The 18,900-nt window shown below is 31.9% G+C and overlaps 2 protein-coding genes across 3 annotated transcripts in view; one reads left to right on the top strand and one right to left on the bottom strand.

Moving 5' to 3' along the window:
* Positions 1-7,432, bottom strand: part of LOC126746393 (patronin) — a 251,463-nt gene extending 244,031 nt beyond the window's left edge. Inside the window, exon 1 of the mRNA XM_050454627.1 lies at positions 7,038-7,432. Within this exon, the coding sequence (XP_050310584.1) occupies positions 7,038-7,172 (135 nt within the window). The 5' untranslated portion in view covers positions 7,173-7,432. The remainder of the gene's footprint in view (positions 1-7,037) is intronic.
* A 7,521-nt stretch (positions 7,433-14,953) lies between these two features.
* On the top strand, positions 14,954-17,857 carry LOC126746378 (uncharacterized). Of its 2 annotated transcripts, XM_050454610.1 has the most exons (3): positions 14,954-15,177; positions 16,636-17,185; positions 17,245-17,857. In XM_050454610.1, exons 2-3 carry the CDS (start codon positions 16,754-16,756, stop codon positions 17,614-17,616), a joined length of 804 nt encoding a protein of 267 aa, XP_050310567.1. In that variant the 5' UTR covers positions 14,954-15,177; positions 16,636-16,753; the 3' UTR covers positions 17,617-17,857. The 2 variants fall into 2 exon arrangements, with proteins under 2 accessions (XP_050310567.1, XP_050310568.1); XM_050454611.1 differs by lacking the exon at positions 14,954-15,177 and having other exon boundaries at positions 16,517-17,185.
* The last annotated feature ends 1,043 nt before the right edge of the window (positions 17,858-18,900 follow it).

Below are 18,900 nucleotides of genomic sequence, written 5' to 3' on the forward strand. Positions count from 1 at the left end.
TCTTTGTTTTGCAAGGGGGAGTTTTCACTAAACATAAGGCCCTGAACGTCACACTTAAATCCCATAATAAAAGTTTAATGTGGGCATTAAATACAAACAATACAACATACCACTCCGATAAAATCTTAAGATCCTTAAAAACCTGGACTCAAACATTATCAGAATCTCTATGATTCCATAAAATGGTGGTATCATCAGCAAACTGAACCACTTTGCCCTGCAGTTCAATCAATCAATCAATCAATCAATGATTGATTGATTTTTGTTATATATATACCACCAAACTCTCCTTTAGAAAATTACTTGTCTCTCTTTGATTATCTTTCCTCTTTTAGGGCAATTCAGAACCAAAATATTTTGTTGTTGGGGAATTTTTATTTTAAGGTTTATACAGGATAATGTTTATGATTGTAACACTAAAGTTGCTGGCCTAAGGGATTTTATGGCGTATTTGAATCTCTCTCAATTTAACAATGCCCTTAACTGCAACAATAATTTGCTTGATCTAGTTCTCTCCAACTTCCAGTATTCTGTGGATAGGGACGACCAACCCCTTGTCACTGAGGATGCATATCACCCTGCTATTGATATCTCATTGAATCTTGTCAAATTCGAGAGTGTTACAGATTTCCCCTCCAACAATGAGAGCCCTAAGTATAATTTTCGGAGGGCTAATTTTCCCTATCTTTACCAGCTTATCTTTGATGTGGATTGGACTTTTGTGCGCACCCAGTCAGATGTTAATGAGGCCAGGGAGTTAAAACCTTTTATGACAAAATCCATGAAATTTTTTGTCTAGCTGTTCCTCGTTTTCGACCCTCTAATAGTAAATACTCATATCCTGTGTGGTACACTCATGAAATTAGGAAATTATTAAAATTAAAGTCTAGGCTACATAGGAGATGGCGTTATACATGGTGCTCTGCTGCTTATGAGGATTTTAGAGCTGCTAGGAGGGTAGTAAAAACAAAAATGGATCTTGCTTATCACGAGTATATATCCAGGACTGAGTCAGCTATTCGGAGTGATCCAAAGCAATTTCGGAGGTTCATTCTATGAGCTATAAAGATACCACTGTTGTGGGTCCTAAAAGTATTGTAAATGCTTTTTCTGATTTTTTCAGTAGTGTTTATGTTGAGTCCTCTATTGCTCAGCCCAAAGAATCTGATACATATGGTTCAGACAACATTTTGGTCCAATCTTTTATTGAGGCAGATGTAAGAAAAGCTTTACAAAAGTTAAAAAACAAAGAAACTGCGGGTCCTGACCAAATACCTTCATTTCTTTTGCGTGACTGTGCATCGGCCCTGGCTGTACCACTCTTACAAATCTTCAACTTATCACTCAAGACCCATTTCCGGAAGAGTGGAAAAAGGCTAAAATATGTCCAGTGTTTAAGACTGGCGACCATGGCAGAATAGAGAACTACAGACCGGTGTCAATTCTCTCTAATTTTTCGAAGGCCTTTGAGATATGTGTGCACGATAAATTGTCTCCTCAAGTTTCTTCATCTCATATCTGACTGGCAGGCTTCAGTATGTTGAATTTAATGGTTTTAGGTCTGAGTATTACGTGGCTTCGAGTGGTGCGCCCCAAGGCAGTAACCTCGCCCCAATGCTGTTCGATCTATTTATTAATGATTTAGTTGATTGTATGGAGAGTTTCTGTCTTTTATTCGCTGATGATCTGAAGTTGTTTCGTATCATTCGTACTATGCTGGACTGCCTGAAGCTGCAAGAAGACATGAATAGGGTCTTTGAATGGTGTGAAAGAAATAAACTACCCCTAAACTGTGACAAATGTAAAAAAATGACAATTTCCATTCTTCATGAAGAAATTTTATACCCATATATATTGAGTGGTTCTCAGTTGCTAGACTGTTCTTCAGTGAAGAATTTGGGCATTGAAGTAGATAAGAGGCTCACATTCAACCAGCATGTAGCACAGGTCACTGGTTCAGCCTTAAAATCCCCCGGGTTTATAGTAAGGTCCACTTCTCAATTTAAAAATATATCCAGCTTGACTGTATTGTACAATTCATTAGTAAAGTCTAAATTAATGTATGGCTCTATGTTGTGGTTCCCCATCTATGATGTTCATGTTAACAGACTGGAGTATGTACAGCGCAGATTCTTAAAGTTACTTTCTGTTAAGTTGGATGGAGTATGTCCAGTAAGAGGTGTGGAACAGGAGTACCTGCTGAATAGATTCAACTATTTGTCACTAAAGCAAAATACTATTCTCTCTAGTCAGATATTTTTATATAAACTTTGCAATAATAAAATTGATTGTTCTGAGCTCTTAGAGAGGCTACCTCTATTTGTTCCTCCTGCCAATACAAGGAGGCACCATATATTTTATCCCTCTCTTAACTTAACAAATCTGTCCAGCAAAGCTCCACTGTGCTGTGCTTGTACATGGTATAATCAGATGAATGCTATAGATGTCGACATCTTTAGCAGCACTGAATATGTTTTTAAAAAAAGGATGTGTTCCTCTCTTAATTTGAATGATACCTGATTATTTTTCTGTGACTTATCATTTGGTTAGTGTGTCTTATATTCTTACAATTATGCTATTGTTTTAAATTTTAAATTTTGTTATCACTCTATATTGGATCTTATATTATTTTTTTATATTATTTTTTTTGTACTACTTATTTAAGGTGCTTATTTGTAACTTGTACTGTTTTAATTTTAATTATTTCGATTGTCTTGTAATTGGGAATTTTCCTGTTGGACAATAAACTATTTGAATTTGAATTGGAAAATATAAAAGGTCAGGTCTACAAGGGGATTACAATAATTATTCTGTGGTTAGATTAGAGACAAAGTACCTCATGGATTTGTGTTACCTTCTCTTTGTCACTAATACAGAACAAACGATACCAGATAATATTAAGTATTTTTGGTCCTATGTTAACAATCTGCTTAAAGATAAAGGAATACCAAAATCTATGGAATACAAAGGAATGACTATGGAGACTCCCAAGGAAGTATCTGAGGCTTTTGCTGACCATTTTGAATCCTGCTATTCAGATTTTTCTAACAAATGCATTACATCTGTTCCAAAAAATGTGGTGTCTGTTCTTTTACATCATATTTTTACCAATGGACAAACTTAACTTATTGGATGCCAATAAAGGATCAGGACCTGATGGAATCTCACCAGTGTTCATCAAAATATCAAAAACTGTTCATCTGTATTGTACTGTTCTATTCCCTATTTTTAAAAGTGGATGCAAATCTGAGATTGGAAATTATAGGGGTGTTTCTTGGCTTTCAGTTTTCTGCAAAATATTTGAATCAATTTTGACTGATGAAATATTTAACATCTTCAAATCAACTTCAAGGGAACTTCTGAAGTGCCTCAGGGATCACATCTTGTGCCAATTTTGTTCCTTTTATATATAAATGAAGCTGTATCTGTTTTTAAACACTGTGAATGTCTTTTATATGCTGACGATCTAAAAATTTTTCGAACTATTGACTGTGATGAAGACTGTTCCTTAGTGCAACTAGATTTAAATAATTTTAATCAATGGTGTTTAGAAAATTTTTTAAACCTTAGTGTGTTAGAAAGTGGAAAATTATGTCCTTTCACCTGAAAAAAGTTTATAGTTTTGCATATACATTAGACGGATGTTTGCTGGAAAGTGTAGACACTTTTAATGATTTAGGCATTATTTTTGACCATCAATTGACTTTTGATGATCATGTTGATAATATCACAATGAAGGGTTTTAGAATGCTAGGTTTTATTGGGAAACATTGTGATCAAATCAGTGATATTAGAACCATAAAATGTTTATACAATGGTTTACTTCATTGTATTTTAGAATACAACTGTATTGTCTGGTCACCATTTTATAACATACATATTAATCATATAGAAAGAGTTCAAAATAAGTTTTGCAAATTTTTACTTTATAAACATAGGTTCCCTAAAGAAAATATTTGTTATAACATTAGATGTCAGCTAGTTGGGCTGCAAACATTGGAAATTAAAAGAAATAATGCCAGAATCTATTTTTTGTTTAAATTACTTCCTAAAGGTTAAATTTTTTTTTTTTTTAGTAAAAAAAAAAGTGAGAAACAGTGCAATAGAAGTATGACAAGTGGCGGCGAAAAAGACGGTGTTAAAAAAATGAAGATACAATATAAATCTACGACATAATAGGGCAAATTCATTAGGATCTATAAACATTTCAAGATCTGAAATAAATACAATCATGTGTGAATACCACAGCGGAGATGGAATCCATTGTTAAAGATAACAATGCAGAGGTTCATCATTCAGGTTGCGCATCACTCATTGCTCCTCAAAGACACAATTTAGATAAGATAAAATCAACACAGCTGAAGATATAATAAAATTGTTTAATGAGGCAATAGGGACCGTCTTTCTATTTTCCGAAGGCGATGTCCCAAATAAAAGCGACGTAACAAATTTGAAACGGGCAGCCTTAAAAATCAATTTCTTAGTTACCAGTTTAGCCTATAAAGTAGGATCGTTGGTGAAAGAAAATCAAATGATGCTGCAACAAATAGGGAATATAAAAGATAATCAAAAAAAGTTTGAAGGATTATGTGAGGAACATACAATGTATGTATGTACTATGTATTCCAACTCCTAAGCCCACAAATATTAAGCCACAGTCGACAAAAACATACAGTACAATATTGAAAACAAATCAGTCAATCGAGCAAGAGGGAGAAAAATCTGAGAAAAAATGGGTAACTCCTCCTAAAATAAATAAATATGAGACTCTGATAAAATCCAAAGAATCAGATAATTCTAGGGAAGTAATGCAGGAAATAAAAAAGAACCTTTCTGAAACCCTTGACGGGAAAGAAAAATTTTAAAATGTAAGGCATTTGAGGAATGGAGGAATAATTATTGAGTGCCAAAATGTAACTCAACAAGATGCACTCAAGAACTCCAAGAATCTGCAAACCAAAAAATTAGAAAACACAGATCCTATGTTTTTGATAACTGGCATTGAAAAAGGATATGACCCCGAATACTTAGTTGCAGAACTAATAGAAGAAAATCCCGACATAAAAGTTATTTTTGGAAACAATGTAAACAACATAATAAAAGCCATCACTAAGAAAGAATGCAGAAATAAGAATAGAGAAAATTTGGTGCTACAAACTAAAGCTGATATCTTTAAATGGTTTATAAAAAATGACAACCTTTAGTTTTGATTTAACTAAAGCTTATGTACAAGAATACACCAATATGAATATACACTAGGTATGTGCTATAAATGTTGTTACTTTGGTCATGTTGCTAAGTATTGTAGAGGTGAGCCAAGCTGCTCAAAATGTGGAGAAAAACATGAAAGTCACCAATGCCCAGAAAATACTACATAACTGCCGTAACTGTCCAGCTTTTTTGCAAAAATTAAACAAAATGCGACAATAAGTAAACTATTCAAGTGACAATAAACATTTTTTGGACCGAAAATAGGCTCAACTACAACTATCCCAGGTAAAACAATAAATATTAAAGGATCAGCTATTATACACCAAAATGTTCAATCAATTGGAAATTCTCTGGATAGATTAAACCACCTAATTGAGGAAAACCCCAATTGCAAATTCATCTGTATAACAAAACATTGGAAGAGAAGGGATCAGCTTCAAATTTTCCAGATTAGAAACTTTCAATTAGCTTCTTCCTTCTGCCGAGAGAAGGGATATGGTGGAGTAGCAGTGTATGTGGAAAAAACATGTACTTTCAAGGTTCTAAAAACTATAAACAGATTGGCAATGGAAGAGCAGTTTGAATGTACTTGCGTCGAGTGTATTCTGGCAGGTGAACAATTTTATGTGTGTTCAGTATATAGACCTCCAAAACAAGATGTAAAAATATTAAAAAAAAAAAAATAGAAGAGTTACTTTTGTGTTTGACAGCCAGTCAAAAGAAGGCATTTATAGCAGGTGACTTTAATATTGAACTTTTGAAACCTAATAGAGATAAACAAGAACTCTTCTCAATCATGAACTCATTTAATTTCTATCCAATAATTACAGAAAAAACTAGGTTAAATAGTTGCATCAATAATATATTTACCAATATTAATATTGCTTGTATTCTAGGCATGACTTTGCAAACTCATATTTCAGATCACAAAGGGCAAAAAACAATTTTTTTAACCAAAAACCAGTATACATACCCAAAACAATATAAACAATTTTTTCTGAAGCAAACAAACCTTTTTTTTTCAACAGCTAAAAACTGGGAAACCATAAGTAAACCATAGTTTGATAGAACATTTAATTTGTCAGCACAGTTCTGTAAACAGAGTAACCAATGGGTGCTGCTAACCAGGTTGGATTAGTTTTGGGTTGGATCTTTAATAGAAATATGGGCAAATAAAAAAATATGTTTTTGTGATATTCTATACTTCTTCATGTTGTAATTTTTCTGGATAATGGTTAAAATGAACATGTTTATGAAAAATTAACATAGGCTTAATTTTGAAGTTACCATCAAACAAGTTGATTTTCAGTCCATTTAAATACTATTGTTTACATCTCTCACTTCAAATGTCTGTGTATCTTAGTAGTAAACTGTCTTTTTTTAAGTAGAATAAAATAATTAAAAAGATTATGAATCATAAACATGTTTTAGAAAAAGTCTGTTTATTTATATACCTTTTAAATATATTATTTACTAGTGCCTTATAATATTATTCATATATACCAATTATTTATTACATAGTAAACAATAACAACATAACTTTTAATAATTTTCAATTAGTTTTAATATTATGTTAGTAAGACAGGCAAGTAAGCCAATAAAGAGTATAGGCAATAATTGAAAATTTTTAATTCACCTGGGGCTACATTTTCTATGACCTCTATTTTGTTTATGAGCCTTATTAGTTTCAGAGCAACTATAGGGTGTAACTTTATATTTTGTTTTTTGCATACAAATTTTCAAGATACATTCATAATTTTAAGACAATTATTCATTTAATCTGATCCTAACTGGAGTCAGGTATAATTTAATAAAAATATTCCTACCTGTCTGGAGTAAGCATCCTCAGATTCTATATATCCTTTGCGTTCCCCCCGATCCATTGCATCTGTTATTTGTTGCTCACTGGAATTTTCACTACTAATGTTTTTCGTAAAAATTTTTGAAATTGCACTCCACATTCAAAAACAAAAAATATTCTTGTCTGCCCTTCAATACCATTGCCTAATCAACCTACGCAAATTTCTTTCTAGATGAATGTCGCGAGTCGTTCACAAGAACTTAGCGCATCAAAACAAGATTAAAGTCAGAAATTTTCATTTCTAAAACGTTTCTACCGGATTATTTGGATAAATTTTCTTTTTTCAGGAATTCAATTATTTTGCAAGTTAGATTTTGGATAGAACTTCGAGTTCGGCTTACCAACTGTCACTGTCATTTTAACATGACAATAATGACATTATTAAATTGGCAATAAAGACATCAGCTTGTGAAGTCTATTCGATTTAAGCCATGTTTTAGCGAGTAAGCGCCTTACTTGGTTGCCTTAAGCATCTATTACACAGTAAAATTTAAAGCAAAGAACTGTTGTCTAACTTGCTCAAAATCTTGAGCAAGTTAGAACACGCTCAGCGAGCGCAAGCTACACAGGGCTAGTTAAATCGCTTTACTCGCAGGGTATTGAATTTTTTGAAGTCGTTTGTTTTGTATTTTTCGTTTTTATTTTGAGTTTTTAAAAATGTATGAACAATTTCCAGTATAATGGAATATTACACAACACAAGATTATATAACACAAAGATTATCTAAATATTAAACTGAAAGACGTATTATTTAAGAACATGTGTGAACAATTAGCCTCAACTTTACACCTCAAAGTTAACATGGTTTGAGGCTGCCCATTTTTTCGCAGAAGTTTTGTCAACAAGGCATAGTAATTCAAACTTGGTGAGTGGATTTTAAAGCTAGAAATTTTTTATTTTTACATAAGTAAATCGTGCATAACAAATAAAGTTTAAGTTTCTCATACGTTTTGGGCAAAATTACGTTGGAAAATAATAAATTGTATTTACTTAAAAATATAAAAAAATATTATTCAAATTAATTCCAATCCCACTTTTTTCCATTGCCACGCTAAAGGATTTTCTTCCATAAAATCCTTGGCGTACGTGCATCTTACTTCCTCTGCGGAATTTTTGTAATTATTACTTCCCAAATAAATAACCGATGACAGATTATCCACGTGGTTTCTCCATTGTTCAAAAGTAATATTTTCCGTGTTTTTGTACATTTCAGATCCTCTCTATCCACAGCATTTTCAGGAAAATAAGTATCGGGGCTATCTGAAGCGCCACACAAGAATACCAAACGCATTTTCTGATGCTTGTCTTGCTCAAGAGAGTCGGTGGTCCTTAATCCTTTCAGTATTATTAAGGTGTGACTTACTGTACGGCTTCATTAAGTTAAGACATCGTCCTCCACAATGACCGAATTTTCAGGCATATTAAGAGAGATTTTCCATCGCGATGTTTAAAGTACTATCTATCAATATTGCACTGTCACTAGCTCGGCCGTTTGCTCCAATACCAATGTAAGTAAAGCAATAATCTGCGTCCACCATTGCAAATAAGACTACACTATAGGTTTTTTTGTAATTAAAGTACACTGACCAAGACCTGGGAGGTTTTTTAAACAGAACGTGCTTGCCATCAATCGCTCCACAACATCTCGGGAAATTTCAACGAAGAAGAAAAAAATGCTTTGTATTTTTTTCCTTTCATTGCTTGTTGTAGGCATCTGGAGGAAAAATATTATATATTTTAGAAAATTTGTTTACTTCTTAAATCAAGCAAAAGGTAAACACATTTTTTATAGATTTGTTTTAATTTTTTTCAGACTCTACCCAGCACACAGAATATATATGAGGAAGTCTCAAACTCTTAAATTGAACAGCCTGATGACGAAGAACCCGATACATCGCCCAAGGAACAAAATGTAAAACTCTCTACTAAAATGTATCACAAGTAAAACTGTACGACGAATTTGGGAAGTATGTAGCAGCAGAGCTACGCCAATTGCCGCAACGTCAGGCTATTTTATTGCAGCAAGAAATCCAGAATTCTATTACACGTGTAAAGCTAATCTGTTTAGAAAACAATAACCAAATAAATACTTACTACGGAGAACCCCTTCAACTGCAAACTTCTCCATCGTTATCCTCCCCAAGTGATCCCAGCCCTGCCTCAACCACATATGAAACACATACCCAAACCCAAAATAACGAAGATTACGGATATGGTCACGATGTTCTTCGGCACAATTTTAATTCTTAATGAATAAATAATATAAATAAGTAACTTGTTTCATAAACAGTGTGTAAAAAATTAATTGATTATTAGGTTATGCCTACCTTTATATGTATATGGCTTTAGAACCTGACAAATTGCTGCAAGTACTTCGGGTACAAACAGTGACATTGTACATTTAGGCACTCGAAATAAATATTCTAGTGATTTAAACGAATCACCAGTTGCCAAAAAGCGCAGGGTCATTTTTAGTTTTGTAGCAGTTGGTATCGGCGATAACGCCATCCTAAGTTTTGTTTTTTTTTGCGGATTATTTCGTCAACCATTTGTAATAAATTATTAAACTGTTCATTGCTCATTCTCAAAACATTCCTGTACGCCATAGGAACTTCATCCATATTAGAAGCCCTATATGTGTCTCGTTTTGAAATCCAATTCCTGACCCACACCCGTCTTGATTTTCTTTTTTTCTGGTTTAACGTTTCTTGAAGTTTTTCTGAATTAAAAGGCTCACAACAACAATTCCTGCACGCACTATATCCGCCATTTTATCCAACTAGTACTAGTCCTGTTTTAAATTACACATAGCGTTTTCACTCTCCAGACAGAGAAATCGCGAGCGAGTAGCGAGAAAAGTAGGCCAGTGTTCAACTTTACTCGCTAGAAGAAAGCGAGCCGCGAGTTTACTAGCAGCCGCGATTACATTTGGTGACTTTTATAGCAACAAGTAAACTCGCCGGCGACTGGCTAGTAATCTCGCCCTGTGTAATAGATGCTTTATTACGATATCTTAAGCGTTATGTCATCATATGGTTGTGCTCGAATGACGTAATGTTTGTCAGAATCTAAGTATTAGCAATACCTTTTACCGGTATTGAACTCGTTTTAAAGACTGACCTAAACCATGAAAATACCCATTTGTTTAAGTTTTTAAAATGTTTTGAGTCTAAATCCGATCTCATACACTTTTAGGATCAGCTCTAGATCGTAACAAAATACAAAATACAATTTTTTTACTTTTCAGGTACCCCCATAGAAAATAGTCGCAGGGATTTAGGTCTGGTGACCTGGCCGACCACTCTATTGACCCTCTTTGTCCTATCCATCTTCCTGGGAACACTATATCCAAGTAATTACGGACATCTCGAAAGAAATGTGGCGATGCGCCGTCTTGCTGAAACCACAAATTATCTGTCGGGACAGCAGAGTCTTGTTCATCTGGGTATAGGGCAGCCAAAGCTGCACATAGCACAATAGCGTTGTGCTGTTAAGTTTTCTTCGAAAAAGTATGGCTCTATTACTTTATTTTCCACGATACCAGCCCAAACATTAATAGATTTACGGTACTTCTTTCAGTTCTCTAGCTTCAGTTGCCCAGTGTGGATTTGACATTGACTAGTACCGACAATTTTGCCGGTTTACGACACCGTTTAAACAAAAAGTTGCTTCATCCAAAACCAAAACTCGTAACACAAACTGACGGTTATTATTGCAAATGTTCGTCATTTGCTCGCAAAATTGATCAGGATCGTCCTCATTTAATTCATAACTCAGCCATAAAATAAGCAAGCAAATACAAACTAATCAAAAATCAATTTTAAAAAATATCCGTGCAACCTCACCTTTAGTTCTTTACTGTATTTTTTAAAATTTGGTTTGGATGTATTAACTGTCTCATATACATTAATATTAAATAAATTAAATCTAATACTAAGAAATATAATGCTTCTCAACTCTAAAAAAATATAAAAAAATTGATATCTATAGTATTTAATTTTAAAATTTGAATTTCGCGCCTTTAGATATAACGTCATATGTGTTGACAGTTATTACGTTTTGTTAGGTTGGCAGAAGTGATTGACAGATAGATTATGACGTGACTCGATTATGGCGAGACGCATTAATTTATGTATTTTTAAAATTATGGATTTATTAGTTGAGTTTTAATTTGTGTATTAGTTTAACTGAATAGAAGGCCATTCTACATATCAATATTTATTGTTTATTATTGTTTGTATAGCTTCTCTTTGACTTTGACATATCGAACTTATTACCGGTCTCGGGAGATCGCTAACAAACGCTTAAAGCGCCTTATACGGTGACGTCATGAACATGACTTAATCGCTTGAATGAGATGTCTTAAAGACGCTTATAGACGCTTACTCGCTAAAATATGGCTTTAGTCTGTTTGAAGCACAGAATAGCCGCGAATAGGTAACACTTATGGAGGCGGTGGTCCGTGGTACCATCGTTTTAGTTTTGCGGCCAATCACTAGATGAAGACATCGATGAATCAATTATTTTTGCTTGTTTGCGTTAGATAGCGCCGTGACGTCGGTCGATATGAGTGTTCGGGTTTTTCCCACATATCCTACCATACTTTTGTGTTTTGTGGTTTTTCCCCAGATTCTTTCTAGTCTGTATTAAATATTTTGCGTTTGGTGATTTGTCTATTGTGTATTTATCATATTTAGCTAATAATGGATAATTTAAAACCTTCAAAGCAAAGATGTTGTGTATTAAAAAAAGTTAATAATCCTTCCCTACATAACTTGAGTCTTGAGGATATTTATAAAACCTACAGAGTGTGCTTAAGACATTTTCCTGAGAATTTTATTATTTGTGACACAAATAAAAAAGTTTTTACCAAAACATAAGTATGATATGACGTTATATATAATAAGAATTTACTAAAGTGTATATGTTTAAGTAAAATGTTCATGCAAAAAATTTTGCTTTCCTGGGAAGCCCGTAAAAGGAGCAGTCACTCCAACATCAGAACACTTGACATTTTGCCATTTTGGCATGATGAAGTGTTAAAGTGCTAAAGACTATGAAATTTAAAATAATAGAAGGTAACAAGAAAGGACAATTTTCAAACATCATTTAAATCACTTGTAACCAACAATTTCATATCCAGTCATTGCCCAGGTTCTAGTTGCGAAAAATATTTAACTGATGGATCCTTAAGTAATCTTAGGGAGCTTATTGGACATTTCTTGAATAAAAATGATATAAACTCAAATTTTTTTGGCAATAATATCTTGGATCCACAAGTTGTCAAGATAAAAGTTCCCTCGGCTATTCTAAGGCCACAACAGAGTAAAATCTAAAAATGCACTATAAATTACATTGCAGTATACATTGTTGAAATATAAGTAAGAAAATTAAGTGTATTAACTGTAGTAAAAATATGAAATTTAAAGAACATAATTTATATAATGATTTCATTTTGGTTCGACAATATCAAAATTGTAAATTAGAAACTCACAGTACATATTTCAGTTTTCTCATATACCAGTGTATTGCACGTTTATTTTATTTAATACCTAGGTTGTGCCACAAGCCACAAAAATATCAATACACTTAGAAAATAATTTATGTAATGAATTAAAATTTTCATTAATAAACTGCACAGAACATCAAAATACACATAAAACATTGATAAGATTTAGTTTCAGATCTTGCTTATATTTTTGGTGTTAAACAGTAAATCTTAGCAAAAGCAAAAGGCAGAAATTTGCAGAAAAAAATTTTAAAAATTTTAAATAGTAAACCAAATCTAATTTTAATAGATCCTATTAAAAAAAGGCTTATATAAGATTTTACGCCAAAACTAAGAGGTTAAAAGTCTTAAAAAAAACATTAAGAAAATTTAAAATTTTTAGTTTACTTAGTTTATTTATCTAGTTTATCTAGTCTTCTTAGTTAGTTTCATTATCTTAACTCCCTATTCCATTGCGTGTAAGTGGTTTAAATTTTTGGGATAAATAGTAGATGATGTCGCTTTATAACAAAATGCTCCAATAGGACGCCTTCGCCATTATATTAATAAAATGCGGCCAGTCAGTAGATGGCGCGTCAAATTAAGGAACACGTCATTAACACATAGGTTACGTTTCTATTCGGGGCTATTCTGTGGTTTGAAGTCTATTCGTCCGGAGCTGGAATCGTTGCTACCATCTTAATTAATAGGAGAGTTTTAGTGTTTACCAGGTAACCAAATTCGTTACCTGGTAATAAGTAACCGCGTTCTGGCGTTCTTTTTTTGTTTTGGTAAGGAGAGCTGGCAGGAGAACAGTGTAAATAATTAGCAGTTACCATCACAGCTGGTCGGTTATGAATTTTAGTAATGTATTTAGTATTTATCCTTTTCTAGTCTGTTACATTCTCACTTTTGTTTTAGTTGAGTTTTGAGGATTCCACCAGAATGTTTTTTGTAGGGTAAAAAATATTTTAACAAGCTTTTAGTTAAAGTTAAATTTTGTTTAAATAAAGTTTATATTGGATAATTGTGGAACAACATTTTCCACATATGACTCAGATTTCATATGTATATCTCTACTGCAGCACCTATAAAGAAAGACATTAATTATCTTCTTTACAATTTTATTTATCAGCTATTTACCAATACAATAGCTAAAGTGGTAAAATAATCCTGATCTTAAAGAAGCTGCAGTAATATAATATTAATTTTTCTGGCTTTTTTTGAAAAATATAGCAAATCCGCGTCGCTATTACTATCATTCATGCTATTATTTTTAACTAAAAATTTTAAAAAACTAAATAAGAACAGTTTGAATTTGAAATAAACCACCAAAGTAAACAAACTGAATTACTTATCGGTTAGTAGTAGTAACAAGTAAACAAAACATTTGTGCCCACATTGGGGGTTACAGTGTGCAAATGAGACGTTTCGGCGATCGGTAACGTATGGTCATCGGCGGATGATATCCTTACTACCCCGTTACTAGCACTGTAACCAGGAAACGTAGCTAGAACTCGCCTAATGTAAAAACAAATTAAAAAAAATTATTACAGAGATAGAGGGTCTTACTTTGCGAAAGAGACATATTTCATACGCAATTAAAAGTTCTACGGGAAGTTTCAAAAACACATAAATAGATCTATCGCGTTCGATAATAGAAATACTGGATGGTTTCATAATAATATTTTTTTTTTTTTAAATTCAGCTATTACTCCTGAACAACCAGTTTTTCTTTCCACATTTGTCTTTCTGTAGCGTAAGACTTCTAAGATAAAAAAAAAATATTAGTCAGGCTTTGGTTTAGTTCATGGTGGAATAATACTCACCCTGAAAATTTGAAATGTTCTTTTGTTAAGTACTAAATTATCTAATCAGTTATTGATTGTCAATTTTTCACGAAGACATCTTATTATCCTTTAAAACGTAGGCTTTGCTATTAATAGTTGTTTTAAATTTTTTTTTTGTTTTAATTTACACAAGTGTCAAATAATTTTATTGATAGATATTATTTATTAAGTTAACATCAAACTCTTAACAATTTCATAAAGTATACTTGACTAGAAATTTAAAAATCAAGTTTGCATTTTAAAATAATAAATATTCCTATCAATATTATGCCGTTATGATTTTTGTGTATTGGTTTGAAATTAAGGAAACACAAAAAGAGTTATTATCTAATTAATACCAAAAAGTAAGTATGGATTTTAACAATTTTTTTTCGAAAAAGTAGATTTATTAAAAACAATTAAACAGTAGATAAATATTTCCAAAAATTATTTTATTATTTTGTCTCATTGTAAACATAAAAATATGATGTATTAGCATCTTACTGGAAATGAGATTTTTAAAATAGGTTCTTTTCAAAGATAAAATCTTACTATTTTTAAAAATCATCAAATGTCTTAAAATCTGTGCATACATTTAACTTTTTTTTTAATTTAATTTTTTTTTGTATTATTGTATTAATCTCTATCCAAATCTAGATTTTAGATTTGGCCATTGCAAAAAAATACTAATTTTTTGTCATTTATTTTAGTACTTCCCGTACTTCTGCTACTGAAAGTATGCCAATTCATAACACATCTAAAGAGGAAATAGAAGTTGAAAGACAAAGGTTAGTGCTTTATAATTATATATTATTTTATGCATCGTAACTGCTGGAAAATTATAACATAATATCTATTTTATTTTTTAACGTGTTTTTGGCGCTTTTTATTTCATACAGAGTGAGCCAAATGAAAAATGCATTTTTTAATAGCGTTTGAGGTTATTGTTAGTACGTCAACTAAAACTGATTTTAGTTGACGCTTTTAATTAATTTTATTAAGTTACCTATATTAAAAATATTAATACATTAAATTCCTAAACCAAAATATAATACTATAAAATAATATATTGTATAAATTCAAATTTCATGCAATGCTTTTTTGAAGATACTCGTAGGGATTTTCTAAAATATTATACGTATATTTTTATAATAAGTTTTTCAAAACTTGATATGTTATTACTTATATTAGGTACATACCTAAATCAAAAACATAAAATACCGGATTTCGATAAATTGCTACCCAGCATTATAAAACATATAAATAATATTCACTAATGATTTCACTAAAATTTATGATTTTTTAATTTTTAGCAGGAATACTTCAGTATACAGGTGATACTTCAAATTTCTTGGAATTTTATGTAAAATCTAAAAATCAAATAATATATAGGGTGTTTAATTTAAAATAAGAAAGTTGACATCTACTTCCGGTATAACCGGAAGTGATATTGTAATGCGGTTTTCACCGACTAGTAAGGCTTTGTTTCCTGCTTTTAATGACATAAGAAAATATATATAGTTGCATTTGACTTTCTTTAAATAATCCATCAGAAAGGGTAAGTCACAAGTAAACGCCCTCTAGTGTATTTTAGGGAGTTTAAGTAATTTGACAATTTTTTTTGGTAGAAAAAATAAAGCAACAAAGGAATTTTAAACAAAATTTGTTGAAAAAAAATCGGTTCAGTCAGTGCCGATTTTCAGCTGTTTTTATATTTCAAGATAAAAACTCCTCCCACCACTTTATTTGACATTTGACAGAAATTTTTGTAAAAACTTTTTTGTGAGAAAATTCTTCTAGAATAATAATATAATATTTTGAGGTATAGGTTGTTAGATTTTTTGGCAAAAATGCAATTTTAAGATTTAAAGAAGCTGTAACGCCCTCTAGCGGCCGACCAATGCACTTAATTTCCGGCATTTTTTTTTGGGCCACTTTTAAAACACTTTTTTTTCAAGGCAATACGATTATTAGGGCCGGAGATATAGCCGGTGAACATTCTTATTTGCCCACCCGGTACATAATATGTACCCAATTGGCCCATATTTCTTATTTTTAAATGATTTGTTTAAAAAGTGAATATGGAATTATTTTTAACACATTATTTTTAAAAAATTTAATGAAAAGCTTAATACCTAAACTCGTGATAAAAACTAAACTTTCATTTTGGCCCTATTTTTTTTTAAATTTTTTAATTAGTTTACATTTATTTTTTATTAGTTTTTATATCAAAATATTACTTTTAGGACATCTCATGATACCATAACTGACTACGTTATAGAAGGAAGGAGAATCGTAGATATTCCGAAGCTTTTTAAAGAAATCCAGAATTTATCCAGACTATAGAATTGCACAATTGCAGATATGAACATTTTAACGGAAAATAGAAAAGGCTTAAAAAGTTCAATTTTACTAAAGTGCAAAATGTGCAATTTAGAAAAATACCTCAATCTGTTTACTCAAGATGAGTCTGAAACATGCATGGACATAAATGCCGCAGCAGCCTTAGCAACCATTTCAACGGGTATTGGATTTACTGCCGCGGAAGAATTTATGGCCATACTGGATGTTCCTTTTATGTCTCCAAATACAGATCAGCAGCACTATGAGTTTGTGGGAGAAAAGATAAGGGAAACGGCTTGGAAAGCAATGGAGGAAGCCGCACAAGAAGAGAGTTTATTGGCCAAAGAATCAGGAGAAGTAGACCAATATAATCGCCCCTGTATCACTGCTGTGGCTGATGGTGCTTGGAGCAAAAGGTCTTATAATGTTAATTATGATGCTGCTTCAGGATTTGTAAGTTTATTATGATTTAGTTAAATACTTAATTTTGTTTGATTTTTTTTGTATTTTAGGCTTGTGTAATTGGACAGAGGACCGGAAAACTTTTTCTTGGAATCCGAAATAAATACTGCAGCTTTTGTGCATACGCCAGTGCCAAAAACATGGAAGTCATTCCAGATCATACATGTTATAAGAACTGGTCAAATACATCCATAAGTATGGAATCCGAGATAATTGTGGAAGGATTTCGAAAAAGTATTGACATGTATAATATTATTTATAAAAGACTTGTTGGAGATGGTGACAGTAGCGTCTATAAAAAACTGATCGAGGCTCGCCCATATGAAAATTTACATGTGGAGAAAATTGAGTGCAGGAATCATTTATTGAGAAATTTTTGCTCCAAATTGCGTGAAATATCTAGTAAGTTTATTTACGAATAACAACCGGAAATTATCGACCCGCGATATAGTAGAGGACTGGAAATAAGAAATCCATCGCGAAAATACCAACATTTTAATTTTAAAATAGGTATATTAATAGATTTTTGTAAATATAAAACTGTACTTTTTTAAATAAAATTTAAAATATAAGTAGGTATATAATTGTTTTTTCAATAAGATTAGGGTAAAATCTATAACAGTTCAAAAAATATGTATAGAAAAAACAATTATACATAGATTTTGTATAAAAAATATATAATTTTTTAAAAATGCCTTTTAAAAACTCCCCCGTACATCATTAACAAAAAGTATCGCAAAAAGTTTAATAATAATTGTAGCAAAAAAAAATTATATGAAATAGGATCGAGCACCCCATTTCAAAGAAAAATTTTGCCAATAATCGACAATCGTAATGTCTGATTATTCAAGTTTCATAATTCCCCGCGCCATGCTGTGCCATCCTCACCAGATCTATATGACACGCGAGAACCTATCGGTTTGGTCGCCGCTTCATCCTTCCGCTGAGTGTTGCCGTATGTTGGGTGAGCCGAAAAATCGCCTATATTTTAAAATCCGAGTTGGTCACGTGCTGATGGATGCTCTTAATGGTATATTGGTAATGAAGTTGGTATGGAAGGTAATGAAGTTAATAACGCTAACGTTTGACATGTGATCTGTCATGAACTTATATAAAAATTCGTGCCTCGTACAGTGCCGTGAACTTTCTTCGCTCATAAAGAATGAAATCATATTATATAATTATCGTAGTTTAAAAATTAAGGAAAGTACCTTAATTTAAAAAAACTTTAAATGTATACTTTCTGGAAGGCTTTTCTCTAAGGAGTAGGTCGCGAAACTAGTTGTCAGTAAATAGAAATTTTGAAACATCAATACCATTTTTTTCTATACCTCTTACCGATCCATTCCAGTTAAGTTGTTTAAAACATTTACCTGTAGAGCTTCTCTTCCTCTCTCTTAGATAACTAATTTTCTATAATAAAAAAAATAAACTTTTTATAATTTAAATAAAATTATAAAAAGGAAAATCTCTAGTCTGTAAAAGGTCTGCACAAAATCCTAGAACATATTCCTGCAAAATAAGATGACTTAAAGCAACTTATCTTAGTCCAAAGTTGCTTCGTTTCTTAGTTATAGGGTGTTAAATTTAAAGAATAAAAATCGATTTTACTTATTTTTTTCTTACATTTTGCGACATACCACTTTGAAAATTGGTACCTAGGAGTTTTTTGGTATGAGAAACTCCTTGGATGGTATGAAAACTTC

Source organism: Anthonomus grandis, chromosome 17, assembly GCF_022605725.1.
Source record: "Anthonomus grandis grandis chromosome 17, icAntGran1.3, whole genome shotgun sequence".
In the NCBI taxonomy this organism is placed as follows: Eukaryota; Metazoa; Arthropoda; class Insecta; order Coleoptera; family Curculionidae; genus Anthonomus; species Anthonomus grandis.

Coding starts and splice junctions, on each gene's coding strand:
- LOC126746378 (XM_050454610.1), top strand. CDS start 16,754: ATGAACATTTTAACGGAAAATAGAAAAGGCTTAAAAAGTTCAATTTTA. Junction 17,186..17,244: donor ATGATGCTGCTTCAGGATTT/GTAAGTTTATTA, acceptor TTTGTATTTTAG/GCTTGTGTAATTGGACAGAG.